General features: G+C 47.9%; 1 protein-coding gene across 4 annotated transcripts in view; it reads left to right on the forward strand.

Annotated features, from left to right (window-relative positions):
• Positions 1–19,332, forward strand: part of GIT1 (GIT ArfGAP 1) — a 49,284-nt gene that overhangs the window by 12,667 nt on the left and 17,285 nt on the right. For 2 of the 4 annotated variants that reach the window (XM_083479866.1, XM_083479867.1), the window contains exons 2-10: positions 7,107–7,240; positions 9,524–9,636; positions 12,439–12,544; positions 13,626–13,712; positions 13,893–14,023; positions 14,792–14,886; positions 16,432–16,474; positions 17,523–17,549; positions 18,746–18,794. In XM_083479866.1, the coding sequence (XP_083335992.1) occupies positions 7,107–7,240; positions 9,524–9,636; positions 12,439–12,544; positions 13,626–13,712; positions 13,893–14,023; positions 14,792–14,886; positions 16,432–16,474; positions 17,523–17,549; positions 18,746–18,794 (785 nt within the window). The remainder of the gene's footprint in view (positions 1–7,106; positions 7,241–9,523; positions 9,637–12,438; positions 12,545–13,625; positions 13,713–13,892; positions 14,024–14,791; positions 14,887–16,431; positions 16,475–17,522; positions 17,550–18,745; positions 18,795–19,332) is intronic. The other 2 variants (XM_083479868.1, XM_083479869.1) reach the window with 1 other exon arrangement.

The raw sequence follows: 19,332 nt of genomic DNA on the forward strand, positions 1-19,332 counted from the left end.
CCGTTTTCAAATGTGCCTCACAATTGCCGACAGCCCTTTGTGCCTCGGTTGTCGAATGTTTTGGAAGTCAAACGGTCTTCCAGAATGGCGGTTCGACTGTACGGCTTTTAGAAGACATCTGAAGGGAGCTGTGTACAGTGATACCACAGGTTAAGAACTTAATTTGTTATGGAGGTCCGTTCTTAACCTGAAACTGTTCTTAACCTGAGACACCACTTTAGCTAATGGGGCCTGCCGCTGTCGCCGCCACATGATTTCTGTTCTCATTCTGAAGCAAAGTTCTTAACCTGAGGTACTATTTCTGGGTTAGCAGAGTTTGTAACCTGAAGCGTCTGTAACCTGAAGCGTCTGTAACCTGAAGCATCTGTAACCTGAAGCGTCTGTAACCCAAGGTACCACTGTATAGGGAAGCTGCTAATGTTTGATGTTTTATTGCATTTTTATATCTGTTGGAAAGGGACGCAGGTGGTGCTGTGGTCTAAATCACAGAGCTGAGGGCTTGCTGATCAGAAGGTCGGCGGTTCAAATCCCCGCGATGGGGTGAGCTCCCGTTGCTCGGTCCCTGCTCCTGCCAACCTAGCAGTTCGAAAGCACGTCAGAGTGCGAGTAGGTAAATAGGTACTGCTCCGGCGGGAAGGTCAACGGCGTTTCCGTGCGCTGCTCTGGTTCGCCAGAAGCGGCTTAGTCCTGCTGGCCACATGACCCAGAAGCTGTACGCTGGCTCCCTCGGCCAGTAAAGCGAGATGAGCGCCGCAACCCCAGAGTCATCCGCGACTGGACCTAATGGACAGGGGTTCCTTTACCTTTATATCTGTTGGAAGCCACCTAGAATGGCTGGGGCAACCCACACAGATGGGTGGGGTACAAATAATAAAATTATTATTATTATTTAGACACTTGATTTAACGGCCTCCCGCGATGGGGAGGAGAGACCCCTGTATAGACGGAGGCATTGCTTCTGTCATTTGGGAGGGGAGCTTTGCTGAGTCTGGAGTGCCCCTCGTTCCTCTGAGCCAGGGTAACTGTGGGGGGGGGCCCTCAGAGTGGGGCATGGACACCAACAAGGCCCCTCTGTTCAGGGTGGCTCTTTGTGCCTTCGGTCTCTGGGGCAACGGGGCGCCTCCTCTAGCAGCTGGGTCAGGGTGGCATCTTCTGAAGCAGCCCTGTCTGGCATCTGGCGTGAGTCTTCGCTGGGTCGAAGGCAGGGTGCTGGCCATCTCTCCGCCCCCACCCAGAGAACAGCCTTCCCCGGTTTCAAACGCCCTTTTGTGCTGGCGGAACAAAAGGTCCCCAGTGATTTGGTGGCGAGGGGGGAGGGGGAGCCAAGGCCTGGGCCTTCCAGCAAGGGGGGGGAGGCAAGTGACGTCTCGGAGCCTCGGGGCAGCACCCAGGGACAGGCGTCCCTCCCAGGGGTGTCACAGTGGCAAAGGCAGCAGAGGCCCCATGTAGAAATCTTGGCAGAGAGGATGCCAGGGTTTAAGCGCTGCATGTCGTGGGTTCAATAGTTGTGATTCCTGCACTGCAGGGGGTTAGTCTAGATGACTCTTAGGATCCCTTCCAGCTTGGCAATTATGTGATTTAGCTGCACCTTGTTAATTGTTTGTTTGTTTTTCAAACAAAACTGGTTTTGAAATTGTAAATAGTTGCTTTTTTTAACCATTTAAATCACAGAATTGTAGACTTGGAGGGGACTTTGAGGATCATCTCGCCCCGTGGTTCCCACTCGTGGGGCACATGCCCCACAGGCGGGGGCAATTTGATTTTTAGGGTGGGGGGAATTCGTGAATGAGTTAGGCTATGTTAATGGCCTTTTAGGCTTCCTCTATGTGAATAGGAGTTCACTTTCTGAGTAATAGCCCGGCTTTGGCTGGGGAGGGCGGGATATAAATAAATATTTGTTTATTATTATTATTATTATTATTATTATTATTATTATTATTATGTGTCAGAGGGGCAGCATCAGGATTTTAGAGATGCTTTGGTGGGGCATTTATCTAGTCCAAACCCCTGCCGGTGTCTTGCTGTTGTTTTTTGTAAACAGCTTTATTATAAATCTTGCGATATAAATAACCTGAACACTCCTCTTTCCCTCTCTTGTTTCTCCAATGCACCCCTCAAAAAACCGCCACAACCTGATCAGTGATACACTGGGGGTCACTGAGCGCAAACTCTTCACGTGCTCAGAAGTGCTCTCTCCATTGTCTCTTCGGACTCTTGGTGGTGCAGAATTGGGCCTTGGGTACATCGAGACACAGGAAGCTGCTTTCTACTGAGCCCGGCCATTGCCCCACCTGGCCTGATCTTGTTTACGCCATGTTTTCGGGTTTCGGGAAGGGGGTACCTCCCCAGTTCTTCCTAGAGACCCCAGGCGTCGAATCAGGGTCCTTCTGCATGCCAAGCAGAGTTGTGGGTGGAGAAGACTCCTGATGAGAGTCTTCTGGGTTCTTCTGAAGGGGATGTCAGGAGCTGAGGAACATGTCAGCGAACGCTGCAATCCTCCCGAAAGGGGGGTGGGGAGTGGAGGGTTGGCGCTGCAAATTTCGGTGCATCCCCAGGGAGTACAGGGTGGGGGTGTCAAGCTTGGAATAGCTAATTGCGTGGGAGCCTCTCCTTTGGTTTTTAGTTTTATTTGCACATAGGCAAAGGGAGGTGTGAAGATTGCACAATGTTTTAACCATGAAGTCTGGTAGCTGTGCGGTACAGAAGGAAGTCGGGGGGGGGCATAGTTAGAACAGGGTGAATGTTGCAGCCTTGATTCTTCCTCTCTCCTCACCCGCTCCCTCCAAGATTGTTCCTCTGACGCTTTATCTGGCCGAGACGCCCATTCTGCCCCACTTTCGGGAGCCACATTGGGCGTCTCAGAAAGATGAAGGCACCATTTGGTACCTAGTTTATATATCTTGAGTTTCTAAAATTGCTCGCTGCTGGAAGTGAAGTTACAGGGAACCAGAGGGCCTTCTCGGTGGTGGCATCCTCCCTGTGGAACGCCCTCCCACCTGATGTCAAACAGATAAAGAACTACAGTGGTACCTCGGGTTACAGACGCTTCAGGTTACCTGTTTTCGGGTTGCGCGCTGCACCGAACCTGGAAGTACCGGAATGGGTTACTTCCAGGTTTTGGAGTATGTGCAGAAGTGCTAAATCGCGCTTGGCGCATGCACAGAGGCACCGGGTTGCTATCCACGTGTGCGCAGACGTGGCGCTGCAGGTTGCGAATGTGCCTCCTGCACGGATCACATTCGCAACCCGAGGTTCCACTGTATACAACATTCAGAAGACATCTGACGGCATCCCTGTATTGGGAAATTGTTGATGTTTGAGGTTTTACTATGTTTTTATATCTGTTGGCAACCCAGTCAGATGGGCGGGCTCCAAATATAACAATACAGTGGAACCTCAGTTGCTGAATGCTTCAGAAGCCGAACAATTTGGAACCCGAACGCCAACAACCCGGAAATGAATGCTTCCGTTTTTGAACGCGCCTCAGAGGTCAAACGGCTTCCGAGGTGCGTTTCTCCATTTTTTAAAGGAATTTCCAGTCTTCCGGAACAGATTACATTTGACAACCGAGGTTCACTGTAATGATGATGATGATGATGATGATGATGATGATGATAATAACAACAACAACAACAACAATAACAATAATAACAACAACTATTTAGCAGCCTCCCTAGCTTATATATCTGAGTTTCAACATTGCTCTTATGATGTCATTATGCCCTTAAATCATGCTGTGGTGAGGTGAGGTGAGTGGAGACAGTGGAAAGAATGAGATTCCCACCTGAGGATGCTTTTAAAGCAGGGGTTGGCAAGGTTTACTCCAGTGGAGATCCCTCTGTGGGCTGGATCGAGCGCGTGCCCATGATTTCCAGCGTCTCCGTTTGTGCAGGCGCGATTTCCAGTGTCGCGGAAGCGAGTCCCCACGCCGCGCTGCGCCGGTTTAGTGCAGCACTCAGGGACTCGCCAAGCAGGTGGCTCGGTTCGGGAGCGGCTTGGGGGCCGGTTAAACGACTGCTGTGGGCCGCTTGTGGTCCATGGGCCTTAGGTTGCCGACCCCTGTTTTAAAGTGTCACGGCCTAAAACACACTCAATGATTTCTCTCTTTGTCACCGTGCTGGAAGGGGAAGAGTTGCCTCGATGTTTCTAGGGCGGCCTTTCGGGTTTCCGTAGCAACCAGGCAGGAGAGACAATTTCCCCCCTCCTAGCTTTCCCATGAAAATTCCCTGGAACAAGGTTTGCTGCTGAGGGGGCAGAATATGCATTTGGGGCCTGGTGGGGAGAAAGGGCCCCCTCTCACAGCCAGTGGCCCAATGGAGGAGTGTGGCCTTGAGCCCAGACTTAGCCCCAGAATGTGTGGGATGAGGAGACTGTCCTCTGAGCATGTACAAAGGGTTTTTTTGGGGGGGGGAGAAGGAGCACGCTGCATGAACACGTTAATGTTTTGTATGGTAATTGTTGTTCTTCTTTATGGCATAATGCATATTTTTTGTAAATTTGAAAGTACGACCGACGAAACATCGAGCTAAAATATGCCATAGGAAAGAGGAATAAAAATAAAGGATTTTTTTAAATTAAAAAAAGAAGGAATAGTTTAAAATATATTCCATAGTGGGATGCACAGTTCACATTTATACAAAATGTATCAAGGGTTCAAAAACATTGCCAGATAAAATCATATTTGGTAGTCTATATGTGTAGTATATTGTATGTATAGTGTAGGGTAATATATTTATGTTTTTAAATGCAAAACAAGTTACCTTTTAAGTAACTAAGTGACTGCTAATAAGAATTAGAATAATACAGAAAAGCTTCTCTTCTCCCCGCCCCCCAAGCTGAGAATTAGAGACAAGTCAGAAGTCCAGAGCCCCCAAATCTATTTTAAAAAGAAAATTTAAATGCGCTGCCTTTGCATCTGATGCCATCTTGACTTTACTGGGTGATTTAGTTATTTTTAATGATCTGACAATATGACTTCGCTCTGAGGATGCCTTTGTAGGTGTGAAAAGGCAGCTGTAGCTGTTTTTAATTATAAATAATTCCAAAGCGTTGGCTGCACTGCAGTGATAACTCAGAAGCCTCATCACCCCCGTTCCTGCTTACCGATATTGTTCGTGTTATTAATTTACAGCTTGCCTTTTTCAGAAAAGCGCACAAGCCGTCCTCCCATGAAATCAGGGTAACACACAGCACACACGTCCCCTCCTCTAGCTCAGGGGTATAGAACACTTGCTAGGCATGTAGAAGGTCCCTGGTTCAACCCTTGACAGTTCCAGGTAGGTCTGGGAGAGACTCCCTGCCAGAAACCCTGGAGAGCTGCTGCTGCTGCTGCCAGTCAGTGTAGACAGTACTAAGCTAGATGGGCTCAGTGGTTTGGCTTAGCATAAGGCAGCTTCCTGCGTTCTTTCTCCAAAAATACATTTCCATTTTCTTTCCGTAAATATACTTTTAAATTTCGTTTTGTAATGTATATAAAACAGAGAACCAAAGTTAAGAGCTGAAAGTTAAAAGATGAAAAACAAAGCTATAAAACAGGCACGGAGAATTGAGTCCAATTGCACGTGGGTTCAAATAACAAAGTCCAAGTAAAGAATATTCGTGTCATCTGATTACCTGGTTCCAGACTTGCCAAGCTTGGGATGAGAGTTGTCTTGAAAATGTTGGCTCTGTTGCGCATGTAATAAAGGAATACCAAATCATGTTAAAAGGGCCTGGTCCTTGTCAAAATACCAAATTATGCGTAATTTTATCCATTCTAGCTCTGCTCCAGAGTGATTGGTACCAAGCACCCAGAGTGACATTTTGGGCCATTTCCCACTGAGTTGCAAATAACTATGCCAAGATCATATAGGACACCAATTCTTTTGGCACTATATCTACATTGGCACCATCAGAAACATTAATTTTGGACAGCAAGCCATTGTTTCTTTAGTAACCTGTCTCGTTTCCGTCAAAATTAAGTTCCAGGAATCTTGCGTCGACTTACCGGTACATTCACATCCTAAATAGAATAGAATTTATTATTTATACCCTGCCCATCTGGCTGGGTTTCCCCAGCAACTCCGGGCGGCTTCCAACAGAGTATTAAAATACAGTGGTCTGTTAAACATTAAAAGCTTCTCTAAAGAGGGCTGCCTTCAGATGTCTTCTAAAAGTTTGGTAGTTGTTGTTCTCTTTGACATCTGATGGGAGGGTGTTCCACAGGGCGGGCGCCACCACCGAGAAGGCCCTCTGCCCGGTTCCCTGTAACTTCGCTTCTTGCAGTGAGGGAACCGCCAGAAGGCCCTCAGAGCTGGACCTCAGTGTCCGGGCAGAATGATGGGGTGGAGATGCTCCTTCAGGTATACTGGACCGAGGCCGTTTAGGGTTTTAAAGGTCAGCACGAACACTTTGAATTGTGCTCGGAAGCGTACTGGGAGCCAATGTAGGTCTTTCAAGACCAGTGTTATGTGGTCTCGGCGGCCGCTCCCAGTCACCAGTCTAGCTGCTGCATTCTGGATTAGTTGTAGTTTCCAGGTCACCTTCAAAGGTAGCCTCACGTAGAGCGCATTGCAGTAGTCCAATCAGGAGATAACTAGAGCATGCACCACTCTGGCGAGACAGTCTGTGGGCAGGTAGGGTCTCAGCCTGCGTCCCAGATGGAGACAGAATTCTGGACACAGAATTGACCTGCGCCTCCATGGACAGCTGTGAGTCCAGAATGACTCCCAGGCTGTGCACCTGGTCCTTCAGGGGCACAGTTGCCCCATTCAGGACCAGGTAGTCCCCCCCACCCGCCTGCCCCCTGTCCCCCCAAAACAGTACTTCTGTCTTGTCAGGATTCAACCTCAATCTGTTAGCTGCCATCCATCCTCCAACCGCCTCCAGACACTCACACACGACCTTCACCGCCTTCACTGGTTCTGATTTGAAAGAGAGTTAGAATGTACCAAGTTCATTGCAGCAACAATCTCCAACCATTAGGTGATATGGAAGGAAGCGATTCTGACATTTGCAAAGGAGTGCGATACCATCTGTGTAGCAATTTCAAGGTGTTTTCCCTAAGAAAACTGGGAACAGATGTTAAGGGTTGCTATTTCCAAACTTGTGGTTTTCTCTCCCTCCAGACCCTGGCTGGGCATCAATCAATCGCGGAGTGCTGGTCTGCGACGAATGTTGCAGCGTCCATCGCAGTCTGGGGCGCCATATATCCATTGTCAAGCACCTTCGTCACAGCCCTTGGTCGGCCACCTTGTTGCAGGTGAGTGGGGGCACCTTTTGGGATGGGGGCGGAGGGACAGTGGCATCCCCAGAATGGTGGCACAAAGCTGATTTTTTTAAAAAATATATCTTTATTAATTTAAAATAAATACATGTATGAAAAACAGACGTACATGGAAGTAAACAAACATACAATCAAACCAATTACAGAAAAATCAAACAAACCATCACTCTTAAGATATAAGAAGGTTAATATAATTATCATCATATATACTCCTGGTATTGAACACAATTATAACATTTATAGAAAAGAAATTTAAAACTGACTTCCAGTTAATCTCACTGAACTTTGTCTATCCATTACTTTATACCGTACAGTTACGCATTTCTCATATAATTTCTTTTTACCTCCCTACAAACTTATATTTATACAATACAGGGATCAGTCTAATTCTGCCAAGATGTTTCCTTTTATTCCATAGTTTTCTAAATATTCTTTAAAGATTCTCCAATCCTTATAGACTTGTTTTGGTTGGCTGATTTTGAAGTGTAGTCTGCTATTACCGTATTGGCCCGCATATAAGCCGCATCCGAATATAAGCCGCAACTTTAAAATTCAGCGGCTTTGGGGATGTTTGGGAACAGGAGGGCTGAGCACCATTGCCCCGTGGTCCTGGGCTGCTTTCTGGGGGGTGGGGGGAGCTGCGCCACTTTGCCGGAGGCGTAAGGTCATGAATATAAGCCACATTTTAACTTTTCACGATCAGAATTTGGAAAAAAAGTGCAGCTTATATTCAGGCCAATACAGTATTATTATTATTATTATTATTATTATTATTATTATTATTATTATTAACATTTGTATACCACCCTATGCCTGTAGATCTCAGGGCAATTTACAACCTAAAATTACAATATAAAAAAGACAAAATATTCCATAATCCATATGCAGAAATGGCAAAACTTACCGGAAGAATAAGAACTCAAGATAGCAAACTTTCTATAAAAGAATGGAAATGGTGTATTGAATATTTACAGATAAATTGTAAACAGATTAAAAACATTGGCAGGATTATTGTAATAACCTGCTGTTTCATAAGGTATATATTTAAAGAAGATGAATGAATGAACAAATTAAGTTAATTTGGATATGCAGAAGATATTAAAAATAAATTTAAGGAACCGCAGACGGTGGGGGAAGGAAGTTTTGAAATGTCAAAATGATTGTAAAATCAGTGAAATGTGTAAAGGCCTGGTTAAAGAGGAATTGTAATCTCCTTGGGGGCAAGGCCTGTCTCTTCCATCTCTCTTTCCAGCACACCAAAATGCAATAAAAAAAATTATTAAGAGGATCCCCAGGGAAGGAAGGTTGCAGTGTTCAAATTAGAAAGAAGGCAAATCAGAGGCGATGTGAAAGAAGCTTCTAAACTTATGTATGTCATAATTGTGTGTCCATGTGCTGAAACTCATAGACATCCAATGTAGCTGCGTGTTGGGTGATACGGGACAGACCAAAGGCAGGACTTCTTTGCACAGTTAAACTGTGGAACTCCCCGCTGCAGGAGGCAGTGACAGCCACCGAGTTGGATACCTTTAAAAGAGAACTGGATTAATTCATGGAGGAGGAGGAGGCTATCAATGGCAACTAGCCACAGTGGCTACTATCTGGCTCCACAGTCAGAAGCATAAATGCTTCTGAATACCAGTTGATGGAAGCCACAACAGGCAAAAGTGCTCTCGTGTTTGGGTCCTACTTCAGAGTTTTGTACTGGGGCATCTGGTTGGCCGACGTGAAAATAGGATTCTGGCGTAGGGGGCCCTCTTTGGCCTGATCCATCAGGCTCTCCTTATGTTCCTAAACAAGTTTTGCTCAGCTTTGGGGCTGGGGGGGGGGGACCAGGCCACAGTCTTTGTAGCAGCTACGGGGGCACTGAGAAGGCAGAGAGGACCTTCAAGGCCTGTAATGTTAAAAAGCAATCAATAGCAGGTATTAAAAGCAATCGAAAGGTAATTACAAGCAGCGACAGGCTGAAAAGGACGTGTGTTTTAATCTCGAAATTCTACACACCTGGATGGCATGTGCCTATAGCAGGCGCCGAAAACGAGTACACCGAATTCAACAGGCAGGGAGTTCCACAGAGGCTGGTTTCTTACAAGCGTGTTAAAAGGAGAATTTATTCGGGCACCTGTAACAAATGCCAGTTCCACAGGCCAAAGCGGTCAGATGGGCATCAATTCAACAAGGTAAACTGGCCATTTCCCTGTTGATTTTTCTCTCCTTTTTTTCTTCCCACTCTCCCAATCCCTGCCCTCCGGTCCTCAGATGGTGCACACCCTCGCGAGTAACGGTGCCAATTCTATATGGGAACACTCGCTGCTTGATCCGGCGCAGGTCCAGAGCGGGAAGCGTAAGGCCAACCCGCAGGATAAAGTCCAGTGAGTCCCGGTGGATTGGGGGAGGGGGTAGACGGGGAGAGGATTTTTTTTTTGGGGGGGTACCTACCTGGGGAGATGGGTGGGGCTCATTCATCCTACAAGGAGGGATGGCGGTGGGCATTGACCATTCTTTAATTTTTGTGGGGGGATACGGGGTGCGTAGAGAAAGGAGGGGCTGCTGGAAGATGCCAGCTATAATTATGATTTTCTGGTACATCCCTAACAGTAGCATCTTAGAGACCAACTAAGTTTGTTATTGGTATGAGCTTTTGTGTGCATGCACACTTCTTCAGATACACATTCTTCAGGTGTGTATCTGAAGAAGTGTGCATGCACACGAAAGCTCATACCAATAACAAACTTAGTTGGTCTCTAAGCTGCTATTGGAAGGAATTTTTTTATTATGTTTCGACTACAGCAGACCAACACGGCTACCTACCTGTAACTGGTACATCCCTGTCTTACTCAGAATGTCAATGTTGGACCATTTAGCCGCCACTGACAACTCATTCTTAACTGGAACCATTTAAAAAATAATCATTGTTTGACAGTTACTAACACCTCCACTGCCCCAGATAAGATTGCTGCAAATCGTAACAATCTGCAAGAAAATACAACTTAGTGTAAAATTGCAATATTTCTTCTAAAAGCCTCTCAAAATCTACTTGAATTTGCTTTCATGGGAGGTCATTGTTTTATTGACAATGTTACATAGGGCAGCCAGTTTTCCCATATTTTTTTCCTGTACTCACTTGCAATTCTGGTTCTTGAGGCATCGTTGTTTGTTTGTTTATTATGCCACTGTAGCCAAATCCCAAATTTTATTAAGCATTTGTTCCAAGAATGTAACTTTTGAGCCATTAGCAGATCTGATGTAAGTTCCTTAAATGTTCTTTGCATGTGATAGGCAGTGTATAGTTGAGCAGTATCGACGCTGGATCTAAGGGAACGTCGCATTTCAATATTTTTCTTATCATTTTTATCACCCGCCTGGAATTGGAAGGTAGACCGTGCAACCCAAAGGATGAGGACAGCTCAGTTTTAAAGCTCTTCCTTTAATTCTGTATAGAGTTAAATCTGCTTTTGCCAACCTGATAGCCTCTCAGAGGTTTTGGACTACACCTCCCATCAGCCCTAGGCAGCCTGGCTTTGTCTTGGACTGCACCTGTGCTGATCGGGAATTGTAGTCCAAAATCTCTGAAGAGCGCTAGGTTAGGGACAGCTGTTCTACACACTCTCCCAAGGCCTCTCTGATCATCGACTCATAGACATGTAGAGTTTTAAGGGATCCCGGGGGTCATCCAGTCCAACCCTCTGCAACACAGGAACCTTTTGCTCAACATGGGATTCGAACCCACAACCCTTTAAGAGTCTCATTCTCTACCGACTGAGCTATCCTTTATGCCTCTATTCTTTATCTGTGGCCATATTCCTGGCCTACTCAGACATCTCAGCCTCCTGCAAGGGCCCTTTTAATAGTTCTGCAAACGAAGCGGGGAACTAATTTTGAACTTGCTGACCGCAGCAGAGAGAGGAGAGACCCAAGAGCTCTGCCTATTTTGGAGCGGACGTCTGAAAGGGTTGGAAAAGGAGCAGGAGCAGCTCTGGTTGCAGAAGACACCCGACGAAGTCATAACTCCGCCTTTGGCAGATGTTTGGGACTACAACTCCCATCATCCCCAGCAGGCATGGCTAGCTGACGCTGGGGCTGATGGGAATTGTAGTGCAAAGCATCCAAAGGGCACCAGATCAGGCAGAAGCGGAGTTAAGATTTCCATGGACACCGTCGGTCATTTCCACACTTCACCCAATAACTTAGAGGGTTCAAACTCTTTCAGAAATGATATGTGGGTTGTCTGAGGTGGTAAGGGACCCACAGATCATTTCTGACAGCGTTTGAGCTACTGCAAAATCAAAGGGAGTTTATTTTGCCCTTTGCAGAGCTTGCATATCCAAGTTTCATTCTGTTCTTGCTCTGCACATCGCTCTGATGGCTTTAAATTATGACGCCACCTGTCAGCTTAGCTGCACTTCCTGCATTGCACGGGGGTTGGACTAAATGGCCTTTGGGGTCCCTTCCAACTCTACATTTCTACGAGATGGTGATGACGATGATGATGGAAGAAGGCAAAAACAACGAAGAGCTGTCAAAATGTTTTGTAGGTCTCTATGTTCAATTGCATTTCTTGGTGGTACTATTATTATTATTATTATTATTATTATTATTATTATTATTATTATTATGGTTTTCTGCCTTGCCAGGGCAGGGCCTGAAGCTTGTGCTGGAGGAGGTGGAGCAGAGAGGGAAAGAGTGCCTCTGGTCATGTGCAGAGGTACTCTTAGCCCTCACTATCCAGAAGCTTGATGAGCTTCCAGACTACCTGAGTCTTCTCTAGGCCACTGCTATGAATAAATCCCTGTAGGGGAGAAAGGCCTCACCTGTGCAGTTCGTTTAAAGCAGTATCATACGGTTGTAACAGTTCCCCCAGAGAATCCTGGGAACTGTAGTTTGTTGTTAGGCGATCCCTCCCCCTGTGCCCTTCACAGAGCCACAATTCCCAGAGTTCCCTGAAAAATAGGAATTGATGGTCACACCACTTTAGGAATTGTACTTCCGTGAGGGTGAGAATGGGGAGTGTCATCTAATAACGCTCAACACTCATGACAAACTACAGATCCCAGGATTCCTTCTGGGGAGGAAAGCCATGTTTGTTTAAAGTGGTATAATCGTGCTTTAACTCTGTAGTGCGGACGGCGCCTTAGTGTGGTTCCTCACTGATCTGCTCCTGTTCTGTATCGCAGCCCCACCAAGTCTGAATTCATCCGTGCCAAATACCAGATGCTGGCCTTTGTCCACAAGCTCCCGTGCCGAGACGACGACGGCGTCACCGCCAAGGACCTCAGCAAGGTAGACACCTCTGCGTGCACACCTGAAAGGGGTTTACGAAAAGAACAACGCCAGGAAACCATCAGAGTTAAAAGCAGTGCTTTTTTCTATTAAAAAAAAATGTTTAGGGGTGCTCTCATTTTCCTACTCATATTGAAATACTGCCCCTCAGTGAGGCCAAACTTAGATTCACAAAATGTTTAGGGGTAAGCATACCCCTGCGTCCCCCCCAGAAAAAAGCACAGGTTAAAAGCAACGATTTAAAATAATTCAAAAAAATAATAACTGGAATAAGCTAAAAACCGAATGAAAACACATGTCGGGCTTTGCCTAAGCAAAGAAGTTTTTAGCAGCTGCTGAACGGAGTACACAGCGAAGGTGCCTGACTGATATCACAGTTTCTGAGCACAATTCAAAGTGTTGGTGCTGACCTTTAAAGCCCTAAATGGCCTCGATCCAGTATATCTGAAGGAGCGTCTCCACCCCCATCGTTCTGCCCAGACACTGAGGTCCAGCGCTGAGGGCCTTCTGGCGGTTCCCTCACTGCGAGAGGCCAAGTTACAGGGAACCAGGCAGAGGGCCTTCTCGGTGGTGGCGCCCGCCCTGTGGAACGCCCTTCCACCAGATGTCAAAGAGATAAACAACTACCTGACATTTAGAAGACATCTGAAGGCAGCCCTGTTCAGGGAAGTTTTAAATATGTGACATTTTAGTGTATTTTTTCATCTTTGTTGGAAGCCGCCCAGAGTGGCTGGGGAAACCCAGCCAGATGGGCGGGGTACAAATAATAAATTATTATTATTATTATTATTATTATTATTATTATTATTATTATTACTAGGCAGGGAGTTCCAAAGGACAGGAGCTGTCAGGCTAAAACATGGATTTCTTACAAATGAAGAATGAGTATTGTGTGGCATCTGTAACCATGCCAGCTTCCCAGCCTGAAGTGGTTGAGAGGGATTAAATGGGGTATATGAGCTCTTGTTTTCCGGGGTCTTCGTCCCTCGGTTTGTGGGGGGCTGGCCTGTTTGTGTGCGCACATGTTTGTAGATAGCTTTGTGTTTCCTTCCACCTGACATCTTTCCTCCTTCCTCCGCAGCAACTGCATTCAAGCGTCCGGACGGGGAACCTGGAGACCTGCTTGCGCCTTCTTTCCCTGGGCGCCCAGGCCAACTTCTTCCACCCGGTGAGCCCCCGCCACTGCCCCATCTCCCAATGTTGGGTTTCTTACCCTTCTAGGCCTCGGAATATCTTCCCTTTTCGTTTAATTGGCGGAGCCCGGCCGTAGAACAGCCGGGAGAGAGAAAGAGTGCCTCTGGGCATGTGCTGAGTGTGGTGGTAGAGCAAAATCCTCTGCTTTTTGTAGGAGAAAGGGACGACGCCCCTGCACGTCGCTGCCAAGGCGGGCCAGATCCTCCAGGCAGAGCTGCTCGTCGTCTACGGGGCGGACCCCGGGGCACCTGACGTGAACGGACGCAGCCCCATCGATTATGCCAGGTGAGAGTGTCTATAAGAATGACATGCATGGCCCTGCCCACATCTGACTCTAGCCCCTCCCACTGCTGGCACAATGTTGCTTATTAACAGGGTAGCACTGTGGTCTAAACCACTGAGCCTCTTGGCCTTGCCAATCAGAAGTTGGCGGTTCGAATCCCCGCAATGGGTTGAGCTCCCATTGCTCTGTCCCAGCTCCTGCCAACCTAGAAGTTCGAAAGAACACCAGTGCAAGTAGATAAATAGGTACCACTGCGATGGGAAGGTAAACTGCGTTTCCGTGCACTCTGGTTTCCGTCATGGTGTCCTGTTGCACCAGAATCGGTTTAGTCCTGCTGGCCACATGGCCCAGAAAGCTGTCTGTGGACAAACACCAGCTCCCTCAACCTGAAAGCGAGATGAGTGGCGCAACCCCATAGTTGCCTTTGCCTGGACTTAACCGTCCAGGGGATGATGATGATGATGATGATGATGATGATAATAATAATAATAATAATAATAATAATAATAATAGGCTTCCCCAGCCACTCTAGGCGGCTTCCAACAAAATATCAAAATACAGTAATGAATCAAACATTAAAAGCTTCCTTTACCTTTTTATCTTTACCTATCAGCAGTCTATTAGATGGTTACCCATTTGTGGTTCCTGGTTGCAGCAGATCCGCTCTGTTGTGTTAAGTTTGTAACGAGTCCTGTTTACTGGTGTGGGTTTCTCTCTCTCTCTTTCTGGCCTGCCTTGTCTGACCGTTGCCCCTCCCTCCCTCCCCACAGGCAGGCGTCTCAGCACGAACTGGCCGAGCGCCTGGTGGAATGCCAGTACGAGCTGACGGACAGGCTGGCTTTCTACCTCTGCGGGCGGAAGCCAGGTAAGAGAACCGCGCACTGTTCCAGCAGGAGGGAGCCGAACCTCTGGGATAACAACCTCCTACTGCAGCAGCTTCCCGCTGAACGGCCCGTCCAGCCTCCCTTCTGAACACAGCTGAGCTGGAGGCTCAGGGAGGGGTCCCTGTTCAAGACAAAACAGCTGCAGAGCGGAAACAGGGAATCTGCCATGCACTGAGCCAGACGGCTGGCCAGCCTAGTTCAGTGTTGTCTCCCCCTGCCTGGCAGGAGCTGTCCAGGATTTCAGATAAAGCATCTCTCCCAACCCAATCTAGAGATGTCCAGGATTCAACCTGAGACCTTTGGCATGCAAAGTTGCAACCCTCCGAGCTAACACACAGCATTTCCTGTGTTCCTATTTAAATCGGCTCCTAAATCAGAACCATAAGGACCAACAGCTACCGTATTTTTCGCTCCATAAGACGCACCTGACCATAAGATGCACCTAGTTTTTAGAGGGGGAATGCAAGGGGGGGGGGAATTCTTTAAAGGGAGCACTGAGCAAAGCCTGTATGCATCGCAGACTCTGCTCAGCGCTCCCTTTCACGAGCTGCGTGGAGCTGTGTGTGGCGCTTGCAGGCTTTTCCTCCTCAGGGAAAAGCCTGCAAGCGCCACACACACACTCAGCACGCCCTTTAAAGGGAGCGCGGCTGCCCTTCTCCCTCCTCGGGGAAAAGCCCCCAAGAGCTGCACACACGCTCCCTCTTTAAAGGGAACACTGAGCAGAGCCTCCTGTCTGCATTCGCTCCATAAGGCGCACTCACATTTCCCCTTACTTTTTAGGAGGGGAAAAGTGCGTCTTATGGAGCGAAAAGTACGGTAATTTCTAAGGCAAGGGTTGCAGCTCGTTGGGAGAGCGTCTGCTTTGCACGCTAGAGGCCCCAAATTCAATTCCGGCGTCTCCCCCTCCCAAAAATAACCCTGCAGAGCCACAGCTGCCAGTCAGTGTAGACAACACTGAGCTAGCCAATGAATCTGACTCGGGATAAGGTGTTTTGCTCTGCTCGTGTGATTTGCTCGTCCTTTCCCAAGATCGCCTTTTGTGCAATATTGCTATTTTTCTTGCTTTATTAAAAAATGTCGCGATTGGAATGGTGTTTACTGTTAAGGCAAGAGTGGTGTGACTTGATTCTGTTTAGGAACTTCCTCTACGTTGCTCTTCTCCCAGGAAACTTTGCCACAGGGCCATTGCTCTTTCGCTCACACGTAATGATGGCATGGCTGTTGTTGTTTAAAACCCTTACCTTTCCAAATAATTCCTGGCATTTCCTGTTTCTGCTGCAGCAGAGCAAGTGGGAATGTATATTTCAGTGGTGCTGCGGAACGAGCCATCCTGCTAATCTTTGTGGAACCAGGGAATCGGCCCAGGGACCCCCAGCGGTCATCTAGTCCAGCCCCCTGCAATGCAGGGGTCCCAGTGAGCCAGCGAACCTGCCTCTGTGCAAGGGGGGCAGGGCGACTGGATTCAGAAAAGCTGCTTTTGATCTCACTCAACCCATTTCCTTTCTTTATTTTGTCTCTCTACGCAGACCACAAGAATGGGCATTACATCATCCCGCAAATGGCAGACAGGTGGGGAACAGTGACAATTCATGGCATATTTGTTCAAAATGCAATTGAAACCATTTAACTCAACAAAACTGGTGGATCTGAGGCAGGGAGGCCAGCTATTTCAAAGTCTGATAGTCGTTTGCGCCCCCTGCTGCCTCCTTGGCTCCTGGCCTCCCACTTTGAGAACGACTGGCCTGGCCTCCTAAACCGCATCCTGGTACAGTCGTACCTCGGAAGCTGAACGGAATCCGTTCCGGAAGTCCGTTCGACTTCCAAAATGTTCAGAAATCAAAGCGTGGCTTCTGATTGGCTGCAGGAAGTTCTTGCAGCCAATCGGAAGCCCCGCTGGATGTTCGGGTCCCAAAGAACGTTCACAAACCGCAACACTCACTTCCGGGTTTGCAGCGTTCAGGAGCAAAAACGGTGTTCGGGATCCAAGCTACGACTGTATTATAGAATTGTTGAGTTGGAAGGGACCGCTAGCGTCATCTACTCCAACCCCCTGCAATGCAGGAATCTTGCCCAAGGCAGGATTCAAACCCACAACCCTGAGTTTAAGAGTCTCATGCTTGACCAACTGAGCTGTCTACAGCTGAATCAAGAGCCTGCCCCATCGTTGCTCCTCAGATCTGACCTTTGGGTGCTTCTGCCTCGAGGGCTGAGTGGTGGTGGCCCCTCTGATGTCTCTGAGGAGGGTTCTCAAGTGGGTCGCTCTCACCCACCCCAAAGGGGGGGTCCTCTGCACCAGATACAGGGGGCCCTGGCTGCTTGTCGAGGCCCCCAGACTGTGGTGTATTTTGGTCTTAGAAGCATAGAATTGTACTGGAAGGGTTCATCTAGTCCAACCCCCTTCACTGCATCCCTCGGCTCAGTTTTGGGCACAGTCTGGGTCACTGTTAGGCAAGGAGAGACTGGCTTGATATCTTGACCCAGCGAGCACCTGCGAGACCTTCAGGAGGCGAGTGCGAATCCCCACCCTTTGGCTACATAACACTCTGCTTTTGTTTTTTTCCCTTAACATCCTCACTTCTCTCTTTTTCCAACCCCTCGCTGCCTTTTCGGAGTTCAGAGTGCGCCCAAAATGCATGTCTCAAAGGTACCAAGGCTTCAGCTTCCGTCTGCATGACGCCACCATCACCCTGTGTGCCCCACACACGCCCTCCAAATTTCTGTGGGGTCTAGGGAGATATAACGTGGATTATCAGTGCCTGTTTTATGGGGTGGGCTTGGAGGAGTTTGGGTGCAAAATGGCAGGGAGGGTGGGAATAAATAGAATATTTTTGTGACCGTGTTGGCCTGTCAGTCTCTCCCCACACCCCCAGTCTTCTGCAGGGCTGGAAAAACCCCAGGATTATGAATGCTTGGAAGGTCGCCCTTGAGAGAATCTGCCCAAGGGTCTAGGGATGCGAAGAGAGCCCGACTGCTGGAGCCCACCTAGTCCAGCACCTGCTTCTCTTTGTGGCTAGCCAGATTTGGCTAAATGCCGCCACCACTGGCGGCAAGCAAAGTCGTATGGAAACCGGACAGAAGTGTGATATAAATGGGCATAAGAAGGGCCTATAATCTCCAGCGCGCTCTCACCTGTGTCCATCGGTCTGTAGATGAACCTGCCTCCCCCCTCAATTATGATAATAAAAAATAATAATAATAATAATAAATTTTTATTTATACCCTACCCTTCCCGGTTCAGAAAACCGGGCTCAGGGCAGCTAACATCAAATTAAAAACACTTAATTGTGATACAACAAAAAAACAGCATAAAATACAGTACAAAAGTGTGATAACAATAAATTCAAAGTTCTAAAATCAATTTAGGGGGGAAATCCATCCAATAAACATGAAATGATCACCTGGGCTAGCTGGCTAAATTAGTCCTATTTGGGCCAACAAGGAGACCAGGGAAGAATTAGCTGTGGGATCTCAGAGCGGGTAATCTTCATAAAAAGGGGAGAGGGAGGGAAGGAAGGGGAATAAAAGATCAGGCTAAATTCAGATTGAAAGCCAGGCGGAATAGCTCTGTCTTACAGGCCCTGCGGAATAAAACTGTAGCGTTGGCTGGGCCCCCCAAAGTTCATCTAGCCCAACCCCAGAAATCCCAGCTAAGGAATCCCTGACCAATGGCCACTTCTTCGTTGGGGGTATTCTGCAGATGTGAACGGTCTGGCGCCAGGCAGTGTTTGGAGGATGTAAGGGGTGTGTGTGTGTTGGTGGGGTGCATGGAAATGGGCATTGATCCCCGATTTAATTTCCGCTGGAAGAAGATTGATGGCTTCTTTGCCCTTCTCCCCTCAGCCTGGACCTCTCTGAGCTCGCCAAAGCAGCCAAGAAGAAACTGCAGGCGGTAAGTCGTCTTCCAGGGATTATTGAGGGCAGTTCTGGGTTTTGTTGTGGGTGGGTGGAGGGCGAGGTTCCTGGGTGGGGTGTCGTAAGCCTGTCCCTGAGAGTCAGGAGGGCCCCGTGGCCAGTTCAGAAATGGATCTCCCCGCCCCAGGCTTTCTCCCCCCTGAAAACGTGCTGTTTTATTGCCCCTGAACTGGGGAGCCAACATGACCCCCTCCAGATGTTGCTGAAGGATGGGAGTTGGGAGATACAGACCTCCAACATCTGGAGGCCCTGCAGATCCCCTCCCCTCCCTGAAATAAGGGCATTCCCCTGTCTCTGGAGGGAAAACCTCTTTTAAATAGAAGCATTGCTTCTTGGGGGGGGGGGTGCCTCTTTTGAATAAAGACGTTCCTTCTCTCTCTTGGGGGGCAGTTTCTTCCAAATAGAGGCATTCCTCCTCTACTTGCTTTTTAAAAGTGACCGTGCTTTTCCGTGTATAAGACTAGGTGTTTGGTTTTTTTACTCAAAAATAAGCTTTAAAAACTGGGGGGTGATTG

The sequence above is a fragment of the Podarcis liolepis genome (genome assembly GCF_965112155.1).
Source record: "Podarcis liolepis genome assembly, chromosome: 16".
NCBI lineage: Eukaryota > Metazoa > Chordata > Lepidosauria > Squamata > Lacertidae > Podarcis > Podarcis liolepis.